Genomic DNA, 20,677 nt, shown 5'->3' with positions numbered 1-20,677 from the left:
GGGGAATACATTTGTCGGCAGCCTTAATTATCTTAATACACACTTCAGGCAGAGCTACATGTTTCATCCCTTAAGCCTCCGCTAACCCCAACTTGATGCTTTGCTTTTCTTTCTTTCTTTTTTTACATTTTTTCCCCTGCAGAGGCTAAATGTGCCCACAAGCGATTCCAGATTTAACTCTGAGGTATAAAAAGATTAGGCAATGTGAGCATACCAAACTAGAACCCATATTGTGTTCATAAAATGGTGCTGAGAACATCATCTAATCAAATGTATTGGCCTGAGTGTGTGAGGGACAGAAAGAGACAAAGGCAGATGTGTGGGTGATGTTCTCTTTTTGTCACACTGAGTTTGAAAATGTTTATTGAGGGTGGACGGGTGGGCAGACCATTAGGAAAATTGATGTGCATGCAGATGTGTGTGGACATGTGTGTGTGTGTTCCTGCTCTGACATCACTGCTGCCGTCACTGCAGCCACCTCACGGTGACTCCCTTGTGACTGAAGGCCTGACAACCTCCCACGCTCTCCCCATCAAACTCCCATGCTCCTGCTCCTCTCTCGCCTGGCTTCATCTATAAACCCACCCCCCTCCCACCTCACTCACTCCTCGTCCCCTGCTTTCCGTCTCCTCCTCAGCTCCGTTTATATATCCATACATCTTCTCCGTCCACTATCTTTTCACCTCACCCACCTTCTTTTCCTTCTCCCTGTTTTTTTCCCATCTCTTTCTCCCCCTCATTTGGTGTGTGGGTCTTCCCTGTCTTCCGTCATGCTCTCTGCACCCACAGTGCTCCCTGTCTGTGTCTCTATGGAAACCCTGAGTGGACATAAGTAGCTCAGAGGTCTGTGAAACACTGATACAGACACTATTAGATCACATGCTCCCGTTTCCTCTCAGAAAGCCGCGTGCGTGTGCAAGCCCTACTGTGTGGGAATAGATGCTGCGTGACCATGGCAATACAGCCTCCTCGCAAGATACACCTCGTCTCCCCCTGAGCCAATGACCTATCAGTGGTGTGAAGTGGGAGGAAAGGATGGAATGAGGGAGTCCTATTGTTTCATTATACTGTAAGTCTCTTCAATTACTAGCTGGGGAAAGGGACCACCTGATGCCGCCTCTGCACAAATATTTCCATCAGAAGAACACACACAAGGCTGTGTTACCATGGCTTCAGAGGACTCTTGACTTACAGTCATTTCTTAGAGACATACCTTAACCTTATCGCCTTACCTTAAAATATGTCCCCATCTTATACTATAGTGATTTAAATTGCTTTATGTCCTCATAAAGATGACAAGTCCCCATAAATATGACTATGTAAACAGATTTAGGACCCCGTAGTATCATAAATTCCAACCCATACAAACATACACACACGCCGTCCCCCTCCTCTGCTTTCTCAACCGATCACTCTCACACCTCATGAACCGTACTCTCCTCACATTTACACATTGTTGAGCCTGCTGTGTTGCGTAGCTCGTGCGTCATCTGTGTCCAAACACATCAGAAGGACAGGTGATTTGTGATAAGAGGCCTCGCACAGACAGAATTTTACAGCTCTGGGTCGCTCTCCTGGGCACCATCGTTATTTGTCGGTCACGCTTAAGTGGATCATTACAGAGCTTAATCACGGGGAAGGATACGTAAGCTGCACAGCATGTCATTTCGGGAGTGCCGTGAGGTTATGATCGTGCGTGCAAAAAGGCAGGAAAATACAATAGTGGAACTCTTTTTCTCTTTGCAGCCGAAGCATTAACCGATTTGAAAAAGGGGGAAAAAAAGAATCGGTTTCACTCACATGTGAAGGTTTGTCAAGTCTCCCCTTTATTTTATCAAAATGTACATACAGAAACTACAACAGGACTACATTAAAGAAGACATCAAAATGGGCAGCAATAACAGGGGTCAACAACTGAACAAACACCCAACCCAGCCCCAGGCCCACCCCATTAACATCCCCAGTGCAGTGAGATAAAGACATGCCAATGATGTCTCACATTTAGGCACTTGATTTCCCTACCGAACCATCTTTGGTCATAGTTGCTGTTGCACGGTTTCAAACTGAGATTCAAACAGGTTTGAGGTGGATCCGAACTCGATTCACGTGGGTTCTGCTGCGAATCGGCCGAAGCCGATGTACGCTGAGAGGAGTCGCATGAGTTTTAAAGCAAATCGGTTTAGACAGAGCTGCATCTGCCAGGTTTAGAGATGACCCAAAGATGGTTTTAACCTGACCGCCTCCATAGAGTAAACCGCAGTATTAATTAAATTAACACTAGATGATACAATACTTCACATGATTACAGAAAAGACTCCACAACAGAAAGGAATCAAGCAGCACATCTTAACACAGTTTACCTGAAAACAACGCAGTGTATTTTCACACGATATACTGTAATCAATACGCTGTACAGTCTATTCCAAAGGCAATGTTGTTAGACTTTTTTGTAAGAACTAATCAGTCTTTTTACCACTGAGTATAATCTTGGAAAGTCTTGCAAAAATAGATCAATTTTTAATAAATTAAAAGCCTTGTTTTGATTGTAGGATGTGACCTTTTAAGCTACTCATGCATTGTCTAACTTTGTGTGTATACAGTAATATGCGTTACCTTGTATCTCTTTATGTATGTATGTATGCATGTGTGTCTATATGTATGAGAGTGATTTGATAAAAATACTGTACACACTAGTAGACTTATCCCGCTCTCCTTTTTTTGGAATACACCTCTTTCGGTAAAGGAATAACAAAGTTACATTAAACTGTTTAAGAAGCATAGTAGTCACACAGTATTTGGCAGTGAACAGTCCTAATTTATCCATGCACAATATCAACCACAGGCAAGGTCCACATTCTGAACAAACCCATTAAGAACAACACAGTAAGAACATGGAAAGAGTTTACAAGAATTTAAGACCCTGGAAGTGTGTGTGTGTGTGTGTGTGTGTGTGTGTGTGTGTGTGTGTGTGTGTGTGTGTGTGTGTGTGTGTGTGAGTGAGAGAGAATGTCCACAGCACATTTGGTTTCCCAGGGAGACCAAAGGCCTATGACTCATGTAGTGCATACAGCATTTTCTGGAATTTTTAACAATATCGGAAGAATTATTATTTTCCACAAAGCCCAGATAATTACATATAATCATGTTAGAACCTTACAGAGTACTTGGGGAGTTTAGTGTAAAAACCCACTCAATCCCACCCCCATAGGTCTATTATAGACCAAACAGTTTATCCCTGGATTATATTTCCATTCTCAAGCTTTTTCTTTGGAGCATGCACCATCCCCTAGCTCAATTGTGTATTTTGTGTAATGACATGTATATCCATGCATGTTTTACACAAGTCCAGTTTGCGGGTGCAGGTGTAAAGGGTAAGGTTGGTACAGCAGAGCTGATCCCCCTTGGGGTATGTAGTAGCTGCAGTAGCTGGGTTCTGCTAGATAGGGGGCAGTGTGCTCAGCAAGGTACGGGGCAGGCTGGTAGAAGCACGTCACATGGTCTGTGTTGGGTATTATGTTCTGCTCTCCCAGAACCTTCAGTGCCAGCACTGTGATCATATTCAGTGTTTGACGCCTTTCGTGTCCCATCAGACACACTGTGCTGTCATCTACCACACGACGCAACGTCATCAAGTACTGGTACTTGCTTCTCTCCTCGCCGATAAAATGGTTCTTCAAGTAGGACAGGATCTTTCGCTGTTGTTCCTGCACGTCAGGGAAATCAATAAAAAAGCGTGAGCACATGTAGCGCTCCAGTGTCTTTATCTGAGTCTCGCTGGCTGGTCGGTAGTCTCGCACCAACAGGTTGCTGTATTTCAACAAGCCACCACCTCGAATCTCTTCGGGGTTCCTGGTAGCAATCAGGCGGTAGCGCAGGTGGTCCATGGCTGCCTCAAAGTCACCATACATGCTCTCCGCCAGGACCTCGACAGCAGGGACTGAGTCAGATGCCTGAGGAGAGTCACACTGTTCAGAAGTGTCTGTGGTTACCTCAGGGGTCTCTTTGTTCTCAGGCACAGAGTTGGCTGCCTCAGCGGCTTCTGGAGAGGCAGATTCCCCGGGGCATTCAGACTGAGAGTGAGGCAGAACATGTGAGGTGGAACTTGGGATAGTGATTGGAAAAGAGACAGGCTCAGTAACCTGAGGCAAAGATGAGATATATTCATGTTCTTTTTTAACCTCCAACTGTAAGAGAGGAACTCCCGGCTGAGGGGAAGACTCTTTAATCTGTTCATCACTGTCTGTGTTTAGTATCAAAGGCTCCATGTCTGAAGATACCTGAGGTACAAGGTCCTCCGACTCCACCGGTGGAGTGAGGCAGAGGAGGGGAGGGCTCAGGCAGGGGGAAGGGGGGGTGAGACAGAGCGGTGTAGGGCTCAAGCTGAGCATTGGAGGGGTGAGGTAAGGAGGCGAGCTGAGGCAGGATGAGGTAGGGCTGAAGCTTAGGGTTGGAGAGCTAAAGCTAGTAGCAGGGCTGACAGTGCTTAGCATCGGAGACGAGAGGCAGTGAGATGGAGGGGTTAGGCATGGGGGAGGGCTGAGGATGGGGGGCGGGGGAGTTAGGCAAGGAGGGGACAGGCTGACTACTGGAGGGGTGAGACAGGACACAGGAGGTGTAACACAGTGGACAGGAGAAGCTGAACTGAAGGCGGACCCTTGCGGGCTGTCACTTGGTTGATTCACAGCCATCTTTTTGGTCTCTTGTTCTGTTCTGGAACTAGAATGATCTGATTGTGAAACTAACATGTCTGCTGAGTCAAGGGGCTCTACTTGTTTGGCAGTTTCTGTAGGGGAGGACTGACTGGGCTCACTGAAATCCACATGTGTAGTTGGTGTTTCAGTAGGGCTCTGAGTAGCCGTTTCACCTGGGTCTTCTGTGGCTAACTGAGAAACCGGTGGGTCTTGAGGTAAAGCAGACATGGAATTCAGAGTAGAGGTGGAGATTATATCAAGGGCTGGATCTGGAGCTGGGCTAAAGTGAAGATCTGAAGCTAGGTTACTGGAAGGACTAGGTTCAGAATTAGTTTTAAAAGGAATGGTGCTTGTTGGGGTAGCTGTAGAGTTTGAACTGGAAGCAGTTGGCTCTGTGTTAAAGGCTATCTCGGGGCTCGTGTGAGGGTTTGACTCCAGGCAGGGCACAGAAACGAGTAACTCATTTTCAGGGAGTGAGCTGGGGTTAGGACTGGGGGTGACCTTTCTGCACATCCTCCGAGGAGGTTTGGGGGATGAGTGTTTGAGCACCACCATGTGAGATAGTCTCTCTGAGGCCTTACAAGGGGGAGCAGAGGAGGTCTTTTTGTCAGAAGAAAGGCTAGGTGGTGGAAGTAAAATATCCTGAGTATCTGGAGGGTTAGCGGCATCGAGTGTGTTAGGTGTTTTTTCTGAGTTTTCTGTTTGTTGTGTGTTGTCAATCTCCAGCAAATCCTGTGTGTCAGGAAGCTGTGTGCTGCAAAGTGTGAGAGCGGAAGAGGAGGAGCAGGAACAATCAATACCCTGTGTGTTCTCTGTGATTTCACATATTTCTGTGTCAGTTTTCCTCTCTTCTTCTATTTCTTCCTCTGTTTCTGCATTTCTTTCATCTGCTAACTTGTGTGAGGATGTACTAGTGTGTAGAGCTGGCACATGTTGTGTTTTATCTTCCTCACTGCTGCTCTCATACTCTCCGAAAGACTTAGATACGTTTGTTTTATCAGATTGCTCTGTACTGCGAGGGTTTTCTCTAAGGTTCAGACACTCTCCCTGGGTTTCGTTTGAGGTTTTTGGCATCTCAGACTGTCCCATCTGCTCTGCTAGTTCTTTCTGTTCATCAGGGGGTTTTGTGTGGTTAGCAAGTTCTTTCTGGAGAGAGAGTTCTCCGTGGTTTGAATGTGCTGGTGGTAAGTCGTCACAGGGCTTCGCTTGCTTTAACTGTTCTACCTTTGTTGAGCCTTCAGTCTTTTCCAAGAGCTCTGGCTCATGTTCAATCTGAGCTGGTGGTTCAGCTTCCTCAGGGGCTTGTTTCTTTTCTGACAAAGATGTCTGGCCTGTCTCGTTTAAGTTTTCTCTGTGCTCTGACACTTCCTTCAACCCTTCAGGTATTTTCTCTTTGCTGTCTTTCTCCACTGCTGTGTGTTTTGTCTGGTTTGAATGTACAGTTTGTTGCGAGAATTCGGTCTGAGAATTGTTTTCCTGCACCTCATCTCTCTTTTTTATCTGGCTGTTTTGAGCACCTTCTTCACCGACAATGTCTCTATCTGTGGGCTTTTCTGTTTCTGGCGCAGCTGTTTGATTCAGCAGGGAAGGAGAGTATTTATTCTGATTCTCTGCAGGCTGGTCCTTAACTTCAACCTTATTCATTTTGCGCTGCGAGTCCTGCTGCATGTAAGACTCTAGAAGACGATCCAGAATGATCTGGAAGGAGTCTACGCTGAACTCAAATTGCCGCCTGAGCGCACTCACAAATTTGAGCTCCAGGTTTTTGCCACTGTTGTTTGAGAGGGAGATGAGGCTCCAGCGGTCATGTTCGTTGAAGACTTTTACCATTTTCTGGACATAGGCCTCTTTCATTGTGGCGTTGCTGATCCGTTCCCTGTTGACTGCAGCAGGCAGAAAGTCCAGCAAGCAGCCCAGCACTGACTCTTTGATCACCTGGGAGGGCAAAAAGTTAACAGCATGACAGCTACAACTAATCACAACGATCTACTGAAATAAAAATCATTGCTGTGGTTTAGGTTTTGGTATAATCTAGTTAAAACAAGCATGATCGATTCAGCTACAAATTAATTATGGTTAGGATTACAATATCGTGTTTAACAGAACCCCAGTAAAAATCATTTGCAACCCCTACACGGCTTATTCAATGCTGTCAGCGCAGGTAACTGGTGTCTAAACGCCACAGTAATCTCACCTGGAACTCCTCTTGAGTGGGCAACTCCACCCCAAAGATGATGTCCAAGTCCTTGTAGCTTGTTCCGTTGTCTCGGACAAGGACGTGGCTGGCCGTGGAGCCGTTCAGACGAACATCTCTAACTGTGATTCCCTGCTTCTGCAGCCTGGCCCGCACGGCAATGATGATGTCACGAGGACGCAGCTCCAGCGTGGGAAAATTCCCACGGCCGTGGATTGGAACCACCTCTGAAAGAACCTGATGGAGAACCTCCACCTGCTCAGCGTTCAGGCTGTGAAATCGCTGACTGGATTTCTTTTCAGACATGCTGCTGCCCTGAAGGGAGGGATGACAATGAGAGTTTATTACAGCTCCTCAATGAAATATGCTGTGTGTTTAACTCTCTCTCTCTCACACACACACACACACACACACACACACATACACACACACACACAGTATCACTCATATGCACACTCTCTGCCAGTCTGCTGTCTGCAAGTCACAGCTTGGCTGACAGCTTTTCCACAATGCTAATGTAACTTCTGTGTTGACAAGCTGACACATGGAGCAAACCACGCAGATGTGCTTTGCATAAATACTCTTCAACTGTTCACCCAGGTCACAGCAAATTATGGGGAAGTGGTCGAGTTACAAAAAGAGTCTGAAACACTTTACAGTATTTACTACTCACGACTTACAACGTGTTAATAATTCACTTTATTTACACTCCATCTATTAATAGCTGGCTCAGGATTTAATGTAATTCCTTTAACTCAAAATATAACATTTACTTAGTCTTTGTATAAGATAATAATAAAAGATAATAAAACGCAACCTTTGTTTATTATTTTCACCAGACAAGAAAGGGTTAAGTTGAATGAGTCATCACCAGCAGACTGCATTAATCACACCAACGTCACTAATTAAAGACACACATCTGTTTTTGTGGCCGTGTGTGCAGCACATGATGCGTGCATATTACAATCAATAACTCCATCCATTTGTGGGACTGCGTGCTAAAAGTATAAAAAAAAATTCCAACCCAAATTGAAACAAAGAGAAATTAAATATGAGCTAATTATGCTGTTTGGCATTTAACATGTGCAGTCCTCCTGGCACTTACACACTCAGCCTCTGCATCCAGACTCCATTAATAAATCTCTAAAAAGTCAAAATATTTTCAATAAGCTGCACAATATCTTTATTTGCCTAACCAAGTCAGTCTGAAGAGTCTCTGTTAAGTGACTGAGTGTGCGATTGTGGGCGCCTGTCAAAGTGTTTCGGCGAGTGAGCGCTCGTGTTCGAGTTTGCAACTGTGGTTCATAGCAGCCCATTATGATCTATTGTTTGCTTTAATCAATAGTTGTCACTCAGTGCTACAGCTGAATGCAGCTGATTGCTATGATTTGTCAATACTAGCAGGCTAAACAGTGGGATAATAATGAGCAGTAATCAGATGCTTTCTGGTATCATTTAGTCAGACACCAGAGGGTTATAGTCTGTAACAACCACAAACAAAATCTATAATGGGGGCGTCTTAGAAAGCTTTGCATGCATTTCAACAAACACTAAATCAGCATAAGTGCAGATCGTACATAAAGCTACAGAAGTACAGAAGTTGCTTTTTTTTGAAGAACTGCTTACCAGGATTAAAAGAAGTTGAGTCTTAGAGCACAGAACTCCTAAATAGCTTTTGTGGATGAGACGTCGGCTCACGTGTCCCACTTTAACCAGGCAAACTTCACATCACAAAATGATCATACATCCAGAGCTGATACAAACACCTCCAGATGTTTACACTTCTCACACGCACAGCGACACAATATGTTGACGAGGCACTGCGGGAGCGTTTTTCCAACTGGCCCCTTGTATTTCCCCCACAACCCCCTCCCCCTTTCTCACTCTCCTGCAAACTTGCAGCCTGAGTGACTCATCCAGGCGTATCGGCTCAGCTCACACATAATCTATAGCCACTGAAAACCCAACAAATCTGAGAAGCTCATACACACTGGGCTACATGTACAAACAAACAATAAGGCTCTGTAAACTCAGGTGAATGTCTTGGGTATAAAATCTGTCAAGTAGCACACAGAAGGAAGAGTTAGTCCTGTGGTTAGAATACTCTAAATATATGTCCTTTATATATACCTTTATATAGACAGACAGACACACACACACACACACACACACACAACATATATATATATATATGTTATTTGCATGCAAGTCCTTGATTTTTACTTTTATCCCTTTGAAATATTATAAACATATGAATACTGACGTGGGAGACAACTCAGTAGACTACTTACTGAGCTTATAACACAAAATTACTGAGAAGAAAGTCTGTATTTTAAATGCAGTGCCCGAGTTCACCAGTACATTGCTAAAATAAAGAAATTAATAAGAAATAAAAATACAACTATTAATTTTTCCCATAAAAGTTAACACCGGCTGGGTGTTATAGTTCACCACTTGTACAGTTTCACAGTCCTTTATTACCTAGAATATACTGGAAGCTATACAAGAGCCCCACTGTATTTCATTCTGCCTTGGTGCTCTTCCCTCTAATCAGCTAATCACGCACTTACTTACACCTGAGGTGGCAAGTGGAGGCAATTAAGCGCAATGAAGTGCCTGCCAGGGTAAAGGGCAGCACTCGTGAGAATTAAAAACTTAAAAACGGGATTAAAAGAAAAAAAAAACTTCACAGAGCTGAGTGTTCTTACCTGTTGCTGAGGCATCTGAGGGAGCGAGCGGCTCCTGACTTGTCAGCGGGATGAAACAGCGGGTATCCACCGAGCTACAGGTCCGGAGAGTTCGTGTTTTCTACTGGCTTTGTATTTTCTTTTGAAGTCCCTGCCCGCTCCGTTTAGACTCGATGCTGACGCGGCTGGGTCCCTTATAAGGCATGCGTTGCCAGAATCTGCGCGCGAGTTCATTCGGGCGCTGTCCGGGAGGCGCGTGGTGCTGAAATGAAGAATGAAACGAGTCCTCGCGCTCTTGTTTCTCCATCGGCAGCCTGGAGCGTAACGCAGTTTCCATAGCGACCTGCCGTCATTCAGTTATGACTGGGGACTGCGCGCACGCGCGTGTGCGTATGAGTGCGCGTGCAGCAGTCTTCTCACAACAATGGTGGAGTTGTGGTGGTAAAGAGGGCGTTAACAAGTGTCAGGGATAATTCGAGTGTTCGTGCCAGGCCTGCATTAAGAAGAATAAAAGTTTACAGGACGAACTAATCACAGCCGTGCAACCTGTGCGTGTACCAACAAATCCTCACTTTATTATGTGGCCTTTCTGTGTGTTTGACGTGTCAGCGCTGAACTCAACTGCTACCACATCACCTCAGTATTACACCGTGGCTGAGCTGAGGTTGAGGCCACAAATGTCGGGACATATGGTTTGGGGGGGACATTTTCTCAACCGCTTCTCATCACGAAAACATCATTATATCTAATGCTGTGTCCACACAAAGTGTCAGCAGATACAGTATGAGTCATCCATGCAGCTCCCTCCCCCTAACCCAGCCTTAATCCCCCCCTCCCCAAACCCGAGCCTTCTTCGGCTGGCCGGTGCACGCACACACTGGAACACTTTCTCTATCTGGACAATTACAGCCAATAATCCTTCTCCCCCTTTCATACTGGAAATTCTTGCTCCATCCCTTAAAAACCTACTTGCACAAATCCCCGCGCGTGTTCCCTTGCCGTGTTAGCTCACACAGCCATTCTTTCCGCGCGGAACTCTATAAACAAGCAGTTACAGATGTTACCTAGCTACGTGTTAATGCATCCGCAATAAAGTGGAAGGATATGCGTGAAAGCGTTAAGTCAAACACGGCTGGCTCTGTGGAAAAGGTCAATTTACTCCTTCTCTCTCTCTCTCTCACACACACACACACACACACACACACACACACACACACACACACAAATGACGTCACTAGACGTGTACCACAACCTACCGATACCGGGTAAACTATTTTTAGCCTGGATGGAACTTGTCTGCTTTGCTTTGGACACGCGCACCCAGTCCACTTTTCCAACGGTCGTGACGTAGAAGGCGCGAGCATGTCACGCAGAATCGTGATCAAGTGTGACGACGGTGAAAGGTGGCCAGAAGTATCAGCGATTGTATTCAAAGATAAAGATTAACTAAGATGGTTCACACATCTCTCTTCTGCCCCGATATAAGGGTTTTAGTCATAGATCGACATTGTTAATGCAGATAATTTATTCATTAGTGACAAAGCTTATTTTGTACGTGTAAATATGGGTCGCATAGTGCGCTATTAATAAAATATAGATGCAAATGTTGAGAAAAAAGGTCATAAATACCATCAAAAACAAGAAGGAACATTCGGGAATAGTCGTCGTGTCTAATAGACGCTCTTTAGCGCATGCGTGATAAGAGAATTCCTAATCTTTCACACTTAGTAGCATTTTTTGCGAGCGATGGAATTTCTTTTTTAACTGCCTAACCAACGGATTAATATTTCACGATTATAAGAGCATTTTGGGGGACAGAAAGACAAATAAAAAAAATCTACCACTCTTTTTTAACCGAATTAAAACAAAAGCGGAAGTATCTGCAAGCGATGCATCTTGCCTCGCTACACTGCCGTATGATACAACCCTCAAAAATCAAAACAAGCATCTCCGGTTGAAAAAAAGCGAGTGCCTGGATGCTACTTTGTACATTACGAAACTCAGTAGTTGTCTCAGAAAAAGACTTTCATCATGTCGAATATGGAAAGTATCCTTTCATTTGTACTCATACGTACATTTGCCTAGCAAAACCGTAGCTAGTCATAAGCTGGGCTTGGTAATTAAGCTAACTCTTTCATACGTGGAAGTTCTGCTCTGTTGTGTAGTTATGAGCAAAAACCTGACCTTGTTTTCACGTTTTTCTTTTTATATTTGGCTAAATTTTCGCTAGCATCATAAGAACCACTGACTTGGGTTAAATAAGCTAAATGTATTCAGACTCGTCCTCATAGCATTAAAATGTAATTTGGATTTATTACCAGTGCTCTGCTGACATGAAACAACCCCTTGACCAGCTGCTCAAGAACACTTGTTCAACCTGAAGTTTGCTGCCAAGGAGTTACAGCGTAACTCCAGGAAATGTGATAAAGAGGAAAAGTCAGAAAAAACTAAAGTGAAGCAGGTTGGTTTATTACACTTATTAGAGTCTTGAAAAGCTGGCCCGCAGTATAACTGCACCGCGTGTTACACTGTGTGTGTATGCTGTTTCTCAGGCTATCCAGAAGGGTAATATGGAGGCAGCCAGGCTCCATGCAGAGAACGCCATCCGGCAGAAGCACCAGTCCATCACCTTCTTGAGGATGAGTGCCCGGGTGGACGCTGTAGCCTCTAGGGTCCAGACAGCTGTCACTATGAACCAGGTCAGGACTGTGGGTCATGGGTTTGCAGGTCACTTCTCTTGCTTTTCCACTGTAATGTAAACGATGACCACTGAAAAACTCTTTTAATGGCATACATTAAGACAGAGATGGTTCCCTGGCTTGAGTTGGTTGTACTTTGCTTTTTACGTTCCATTCAAAATCAAAATCAGTTTTGCTTCTCTTGGATTGCAGTGATTCTAAAGAATGATATAAGTAATTATAGTTGTGTACTGCAACTATTCCAGATATTTGTCACACATTCAGATGTGTAAATATAGTGTTTATTTTCATTTTTAAAAGGTTATATATGTAAACCAGATTTCATCGTAGCCTTGCATGTGCTATGACATCAAAACCTCTTGTCCTACATTTACAAGGAGTGTGCTCGTTCACCACATCAAATGTTATGCATGTATTTTTTTCACTGTGCATGTTCTGAAAATGACATCTTATTTCAGAAGATGAAGAGGTGAAGAGCGCAGCCACTTCAGAGTCAGGCAAAAGGGCTCGCAGACATGCAAACAAAAAGACACCAATAACATAATGTCATTAGAGGCGCTTTAGACCTTGTGCTATTAGCTCCTCGCTCTTGTGAGAGTTACGGCCTCTTTTAAATTGCTTTAATTCAGCATCACTACAGGAAAGGCACCTTTTCACAGAGTAAAGTGTAATAATGTCTGCAGAAATGGAAGGAGTGCGTGAGATGTTACAGCCGAGCAACACCTCTGAGCACCCTTGTGTGTTGCTATAATACCGCTGCCTCTCATTAAAGCTAATGCCATCGCATTCATTATAAACCCATTTACTGCAGCTTGTTTACCTAACGGTAGGTTTGTTTTTGACTAGATTAATCTTTAATCAGTGTCATCCTAGAACTATTAGAGGTGCTTCTAGTGTGAGAGAGTCATGATAGTGTCTAGTTAAAAGGGTTAAAGTGACACCTAGTGGACACGTTGGAAAACAGCACCCAAGCTTCAGTAGTTTATTTCATGTTTTGTTTTCCCAGGTGTCAAAATCCATGTCTGGAGTGGTGAAGTCTATGGATGCTACACTGAAAAGCATGAACCTGGAGAAGGTTAGAGGCAGTTTGCAGCATATGGCACAAAAACTATTCAGGAAATTTCTATTCGTTAATTCATTTTTTTGGCTCACTGTGTTTCTGCACAGATCTCTGCACTGATGGACAAGTTTGAAAAGCAGTTTGAGACTCTTGACGTGCAGACAGCTCAGATGGAGGATACCATGAGCAGCACCACCACTCTAACGACGCCTCAGGTAACACTTCCTGTTATCTCCCAAGAAGGAAACACTCCTGAGCCCTTGTTGCTGCTTATGCATGCAGGATCACTGCATTCGTATTCAGTTGTTTCATTTCTAAAGGCCTTTTTTTAAATTACTATTTGCTTCTTGGGTCCCTAGAATGAAGTGGATATGCTGTTGCACGAGATGGCTGATGAAGCTGGGTAAGATCTCTACGCTGTCTAAAAGCATTAGGAAAGAAATTGGCAACTGCAGTGTATAAAATGAACTGTACTAAAAGCTTTATTCAAATGACTTTCATTAAGATCTAGGATGCACCTCTTTCACTGTTTACAAGGCTGCCTTGAAACACAAAAGGCTCATTAAGATTAATTAATTAGATTTTTATTTTTCAGTTTGGATCTTAATCTGGAGCTTCCTGCAGGCCAGACCTCTTCACTGGCTTCATCTGTGGCATCAGCAGAGCAGGTAAGATATCCCAGTAGAGCAGGGCGATATGAGCAAAAATATTTATCACGATATACATTTCAAAATTTGCGATAACGATATAACTGACGATATAATTGACACTAGACAAAATACTTTACAACTCCGCAACTTTATTAGTGCAAAAAACCCCATCAATGTATTTTCACTTAAACAAGCAGCTGTTTTTTATGTGCATTAAAGTTATATAAAAATGTAACAGTGCAAATTCTTTGCTGACAGTTTAACCAAAAGGCATTTCCAGTGGAAATTGGCCGACATATCCTCAGCATAACCATGTATAATATCCACAAAACTTAAAAAGAGATTAAACACACACAATACGGTAATATTATGTTGAAGCACAGTACGTATCACTCCGCGAGGCGCCTGCCTACGATAGCCGTAATGCTCCGACAATCCATCAAGCGGTGCGGCTTCGTAGGCAGGAGCCTCGCAGAGTGATACGCACTGTGCTTCAACATAATATTACCGTATTGTGTGTTTGACAGATTTTCGAGCGCCGTGTACCACATAAAATCGTTTCGAGGTCAGTAAACACAACCACAATTCATACATAAGACACACGGGATTATAAGGGGCACTGTAGATTTTCAGGTAGCATGCGCTACCAAAAATAGTGCTTTGTTGTGTATCTGACGGAGGAAAGCTAAACCAGTTCCACATCACTGAAGTTGCAGCATTTTTACAAACCAGTTCTGATTCATCCGTTTCATTCAACGATCCACTTTCGCCCGTCTCATTCTCCGTCGCCACCGTGCTTTTTCCGCCATGCGTGTATAAAAACAAAGGCACTGCGTATGCGCGTTTTACCCATACAGGGAGTGCAGAATTATTAGGCAAATGAGTATTTTGTCCACACCATCCTCTGTATGCATGTTGTCTTACTCCAAGCTGTATAGGCTCGAAAGCCTACTACCAATTAAGCATATTAGGTGATGTGCATCTCTGTAATGAGAAGGGGTGTGGTCTAATGACATCAACACCCTATATCAGGTGTGCATAATTATTAGGCAACGTCCTTTCCTTTGGCAAAATGGGTCAAAAGAAGGACTTGACAGGCTCAGAAAAGTCAAAAATGAGATATCTTGCAGAGGGATGCAGCAGTCTCAAAATTGCAAAGCTTCTGAAGCGTGATCATCGAACAATCAAGCGTTTCATTCAAAATAGTCAACAGGGTCGCAAGAAGCGTGTGGAAAAACCAAGGCGCAAAATAACTGCCCATGAACTGAGAAAAGTCAAGCGTGCAGCTGCCAAGATGCCACTTGCCACCAGTTTGGCCATATTTCAGAGCTGCAACATCACTGGAGTGCCCAAAAGCACAAGGTGTGCAATACTCAGAGACATGGCCAAGGTAAGAAAGGCTGAAAGACGACCACCACTGAACAAGACACACAAGCTGAAACGTCAAGACTGGGCCAAGAAATATCTCAAGACTGGTTTTTCTAAGGTTTTATGGACTGATGAAATGAGAGTGAGTCTTGATGGGCCAGATGGATGGGCCCGTGGCTGGATTGGTAAAGGGCAGAGAGCTCCAGTCCGACTCAGACGCCAGCAAGGTGGAGGTGGAGTACTGGTTTGGGCTGGTATCATCAAAGATGAGCTTGTGGGGCCTTTTCGGGTTGAGGATGGAGTCAAGCTCAACTCCCAGTCCTACTGCCAGTTTCTGGAAGACACCTTGTTCAAGCAGTGGTACAGGAAGAAGTCTGCATCCTTCAAGAAAAACATGATTTTCATGCAGGACAATGCTCCATCACACGCGTCCAAGTACTCCACAGCGTGGCTGGCAAGAAAGGGTATAAAAGAAGAAAAACTAATGACATGGCCTCCTTGTTCACCTGATCTGAACCCCATTGAGAACCTGTGGTCCATCATCAAATGTGAGATTTACAAGGAGGGAAAACAGTACACCTCTCTGAACAGTGTCTGGGAGGCTGTGGTTGCTGCTGCACGCAATGTTGATGGTGAACAGATCAAAACACTGACAGAATCCATGGATGGCAGGCTTTTGAGTGTCCTCGCAAAGAAAGGTGGCTATATTGGTCGCTGATTTGTTTTTGTTTTGTTTTTGAATGTCAGAAATGTATATTTGTGAATGTGGAGATGTTATATTTGTTTCATAGGTAAAAATAAATAATTGAAATGGGTATATATTTGTTTTTTGTTAAGTTGCCTAATAATTATGCACAGTAATAGTCACCTGCACACACAGATATCCCCCTAAAATAGCTAAAACTAAAAACAAACTAAAAACTACTTCCAAAAACATTCAGCTTTGATATTAATGAGTTTTTTGGGTTCATTGAGAACATGGTTGTTGTTCAATAATAAAATTATTCCTCAAAAATACAACTTGCCTAATAATTATGCACTCCCTGTATTCTATCGCCATATTTCATTTTCTTCACATTGCCCAACATTATACCGGTATTACCGTGAACAGTATGATATGGCCCAGCCCTATATACCAGCTGTTAAACATCTGTCCTTTAGAGCCGTGGCTGTGGTGATGTATGTGTGATATCTGACAGGGTTTTATTGAAGCGAGTCATCAGCACGACCCTCTGGTGTACAAAAATAAATAAATAAATAAATCTGTGCCAAATCAAGCGTGCTGATCCATCCACTGTGCCGATCCCACGGGAAATGAGGGAGCAAGTGAATGTACCTACTTCAAACCCATAAGTATGCAGGTCACTCTGTTATTGTTAAGCAGAATTTATGGTTCAGTGAGGGCAGCGCAGCCGGGGATAGCCCATCTACCTGCAGACCAGTGTGTGGGCTACTCTTGCTTGTGCTGTGGAGAACAGTGTAAGTGTGAAACTGAGTGTAAAGATCAATGAAAAGTGTCCACTGACCCACTGTCTGTGCTTTTCATGCGGTATTTTTGAAGTCACTGAAGGGTTTTTTTGCGGTTCTCCAGTTCCCAGTAAACTCCACTGTTGCTCCTTTCTCTATTCCAGCCCACTTGTCAACCAGTCAGCATTTAGCGAACGCATATGACTTCCGCTTTCAGTGACATGCAGTTGGTTTTTGGAAAACTGCAGAGGAGCAAGTCTGTGTTGGGTGAAAACCGTGATGCGCTCGTTGTCCGAATGGTAGTGTGTACGCCGGAGGACACGTTTACGGGACCTTAAATTACGCTTTAGTCTGACTAAACCATCAGAAACAGACTTCATGAGTGTGTGCTGAGGGCCCGATGTCCTCTAGTGAGCTCTGTGCTCACCGCCCAGCATGTGGAGCCCGATTTGCATTTTCCATAGAACACCAGGATTGGCAGGTCCACCACTGGTGCTCTGTGCTTTTCACAGATGAGAGCAGGTTCACCGTGAGCACATGAAAGGGTCATGAGAAGCTGTGGAGAATGTTATGCTGCCTGTGACATCGAACATTGATTCTGCAGGTTGATCATTTTCATTTCCATCAAACGATGTGACATCCCTTCACTCCTAACGCATTACCTCGTCCAATCAGTGTAGATATCTATGTAATTTACGTTCCCAGTGAGATCTGATGTGTTTTCAAAGTGTTCCTTTAATTTGTTTGAGTAATACATGTTCTTCACATGCCATTAAGGGTCAGTCAGTGGGATTTGTGGAACATGTGAAGCCACAAAAAGGATCATCATTGTCTTTCCTGTTTAAGGAAACTTGTCTTTTATTGAGGTTTTCCTCAGTTTGTTTTGTCCTTTTTGTTAGTGTGACTGCTTTGTTACTCATCTTTAACCTCCTAGGACCTGCCGTCCACATATGTGGACATCACATTTTTGGTTATTTAGACCAAAATACTCAATTTTGCTCTACAAGGGCCTGATATCCACTTACGAGGACATTTTACTGCTACTGTTCTATCAAAATTTTAAACAAATATCTTCATAAGTGGCTCTTACTTTTCTTAAAAACAGAAAAAGGTAAAAATAAATAAATAAATAAATCTGATAATTCTTTGTTTTTACATTCATCTGGCCTCAATCAGCCAAAATATCAAAGAGAAATTAAAAATGCATGCAATGGAAGAGTTCGGGTCTTAGGAGGTTAAAGAACATTGTTGTCTGTCAGGCTTAACCCTGTATCCCTGTAAACCTCACACGGTTACAGCAGTGAGCTGGTTGGATTTTACTTAATGGCTCACCCTCTGTTTCACTGTATTACATTTGGATGAAAATTGCTTGAAACCGAGAGATTGGTTAGCGCCCCCCTGGGAACAAGTGCTAGGGAAAAATGTGTATTCCCGGATAGCAAAAGATAGCGAATGAAAATTTGAATTTCAATCATTTAGCGGGTTTCTGGAAGTTGCAAGGATTTTGGATCGCCAGGCGGTCACTGACTGGTTTCTGGGTATCTTTGGGAAGATAGCTAACAATATCTTAGTACCTGCAGCCCTCACTAGGATGACCTGCTGTCTGTTGTTTTGAAAATGTGTACATGATGCTGGCTGCAAACTAAATCTACCTACAGGTATAAATATTTAAAGGAGCCGGAACATAAAAGATTTGTAGTTTTTATAACTCTGTTCTTTTCTTCAGCCCTAAGAACACACAAGATCAATATATCGAACTGGACTATAAATGATTTAAAACCAAAGCTTCTGTAATAAATGTTTCCTTTGACCTAGCTGTCTCCATCTGCTGATTTCTCTCTCGTCTTTCGTGCCGTCATCAGGATGAGCTCTCCCAGAGGCTGTCCAGGCTGCGAGACCAGGTGTCATAGTGACACGGCGAGGAAAACAACAAGGACGGACAAGAAGAAGGAGCAAAAACACGGAAGGGCCAATAAAAACAAAAAGTGCAATGTGCCTGCAGGCTTCATGCTTTTTATTTCTTTTGAGAAAAGCCTGAAAGCAGAAAAGGATGTTTTTATAAGAAAGCAGGCTTTCAGTCCTGCAAGTGCGTACAGCTATTACCTCAGTCTAAGCTGGTTATGTTGCATGTGTATATAATGCAAAGCAAAGTAATATATTTATTTATGTACTAATTTATTTCCTAACTGAATGGATATTGTAAGGGTGTACTTTTACTGCTACTGCTGACGGTGTTGACACTTTTGTTTTTTGCTTCCAGCGTCAGCTTCGCTGTCGTAATACAAAATTCTCCAGGTGAAATAGTTTCCTTGAGTATTTAATAGAATTTTCTTCATGTAGCAGTAACCACTCCAAAGGCTCACACCGCACTGCTATTCACAAACACAAAGTCATTAAAAGTATTGCAAAATCTCGTCCTTGTCACTTTTTTGTTGTTGTTGTTTTTGTCCTTGTCATTTTGTGTTTTGGATGAAGTATGCAGCACACATTCCTCTCGGTCTCTCCATTTTTCTGCGTGCCCCTCCCTCTTTCTCTTCTTCAACAGGGAACAGATGAGAGGTCAAAGGTGTCACCTGTAGAGGAAGCAGCCTTCTGCCACTCGCATGCCAGTACCTCATTACACACACACACACACACAGTGTATCTCTGGGAGGGAGGCACGTCTCAGCTGGGAGCCATTACAGGTGCCGTCCTAGCACACACACACATATATATCTTCACATGAACACGTTCGCAACCCTGTAGCGAGGTGAGCTCTCCGGAGTGACACTCGGTCACCTCTGACCTCTTTTGTGTCCCTCCTAATCATCATCAGCACAAACTTAACTACATCCACAATCATCATCATCAGTGCTCGCAGACTGACACGAGTCTCTTGTTTGCGCTTGCTTCCAGACACTTTGATGAGTTCGAGGTCTGCAGTACGTTTGAGCACGCACCCGCTCCTTTAAGTCCTCAGTTCTTCTTATTTTCCACTGACCTCGGTGATCCAACAGCTGTCAGTCATTTTTTTTTCTCCACCGTTTTTTTGGGGGTCTAAAATTAAAATTCCATGTTCCTTTTGTGGTAAGAACCACAAAATGTATTTGATACTTTTGTGTGTGTGTTTCAAATCTAATTTTAACCCTCAATGGCCGTCTCTTCTCTTTCAACATGATTAAAGCTGGGAGAGTCTTTCACCGCCTGCCCCCTCCACTGTGTGCATCTCAACATGTGTGCAGGGGATGTTTTCACCAGATGTGCAGGAGACAACTCCTGTGTGAGCAACACCGCAGGGAGAAACCTGTGTTTGTATGTGTGTGTGTCAGGTGTTGATACCTAGCAGCTCTCCCCTCCAGTGCCATCAACACCTCCCTGTCCAGGTTCCTACAGGAGTGCCACTTGCTGACAGGAAGGGATCTGGTGGGTTGTGGGCTGTGTCCCTGTGGCTGACCCTTCTGCTTGTGCACAGTGTGTGTGTCTGCATGTCTGTGTTGGTGGGTGAAAAGCTGCTCAAAGCCACAAATGCTGGCTCAGCGGAAAAAACTAATTGCAACAGGGGGGATTGGTTAGACTTCCATATGATTCATGTGCAGGATATGAAACAGCAAGTTTAAAGCGTCATAAACTGGATGCAGCAGGAAGAGATGAATACCAAAAAGTCCCAAATTATTTTCTGGAGAATTAAATAGAAGGAAAAACAAATTAATGGATCCCTAATGAGTTGATAACTTCCTGATAGTTCCCTTGAAAGGGCTAAAAAAAAAAATATGGTACTTATTATAAAGAAAACTTGTTGTACTTGGATAACACAGGTTTATATAAACAAAGATGTTTTAATAATCATTTAATTGTTCCAGGATAAGTTTCAGTACTAATTTT

At 43.6% G+C, this 20,677-nt stretch overlaps 2 protein-coding genes across 3 annotated transcripts; one reads left to right on the top strand and one right to left on the bottom strand.

Moving 5' to 3' along the window:
* Nucleotides 1–1,803: 1,803 nt before the first annotated feature.
* Nucleotides 1,804–11,216, bottom strand: LOC146392070 (uncharacterized). 2 transcript variants are annotated; one of them, XM_084941022.1, is made up of 4 exons: nt 11,202–11,216; nt 9,594–10,065; nt 6,886–7,200; nt 1,804–6,626 (listed from the first exon to the last, which is right to left on the bottom strand). In XM_084941022.1, exons 2-4 carry the CDS (start codon nt 9,606–9,608, stop codon nt 3,336–3,338), a joined length of 3,621 nt encoding a protein of 1,206 aa, XP_084797148.1. In that variant the 5' UTR covers nt 9,609–10,065; nt 11,202–11,216; the 3' UTR covers nt 1,804–3,335. The 2 variants fall into 2 exon arrangements, with proteins under 2 accessions (XP_084797148.1, XP_084797141.1); XM_084941015.1 differs by lacking the exon at nt 11,202–11,216 and having other exon boundaries at nt 9,594–10,325.
* LOC146392069 (charged multivesicular body protein 1B1-like) lies at nt 10,481–19,230 on the top strand. The gene is made up of 8 exons (XM_084941052.1): nt 10,481–11,619; nt 11,936–12,033; nt 12,125–12,271; nt 13,278–13,346; nt 13,439–13,546; nt 13,691–13,734; nt 13,927–13,999; nt 18,679–19,230. The coding sequence occupies exons 1-8, from the start codon at nt 11,604–11,606 to the stop codon at nt 18,724–18,726; spliced, it is 603 nt and encodes a 200-aa protein (XP_084797178.1). The 5' UTR covers nt 10,481–11,603; the 3' UTR covers nt 18,727–19,230.
* The last annotated feature ends 1,447 nt before the right edge of the window (nt 19,231–20,677 follow it).

This window comes from Perissodus microlepis, chromosome 2 (genome assembly GCF_051167445.1).
Source record: "Perissodus microlepis isolate ML-2025 ecotype Zambia chromosome 2, ASM5116744v1, whole genome shotgun sequence".
NCBI lineage: Eukaryota > Metazoa > Chordata > Actinopteri > Cichliformes > Cichlidae > Perissodus > Perissodus microlepis.
The sequence above is the reverse complement of the archived record's forward strand: the minus strand, read 5'-3'. Positions and strand labels throughout refer to the sequence as shown.

Excerpts from the sequence above, each read along its gene's own strand:
- LOC146392069 (XM_084941052.1), top strand. Across the intron at positions 13,347-13,438 it reads AAAGCATGAACCTGGAGAAG|ATCTCTGCACTGATGGACAA; the intron begins GTTAGAGGCAGT and ends GTTTCTGCACAG. Across the intron at positions 13,735-13,926 it reads GAGATGGCTGATGAAGCTGG|TTTGGATCTTAATCTGGAGC; the intron begins GTAAGATCTCTA and ends TTTATTTTTCAG.
- LOC146392070 (XM_084941022.1), bottom strand. Across the intron at positions 6,627-6,885 it reads CCACTCAAGAGGAGTTCCAG|GTGATCAAAGAGTCAGTGCT; the intron begins GTGAGATTACTG and ends TTGCCCTCCCAG.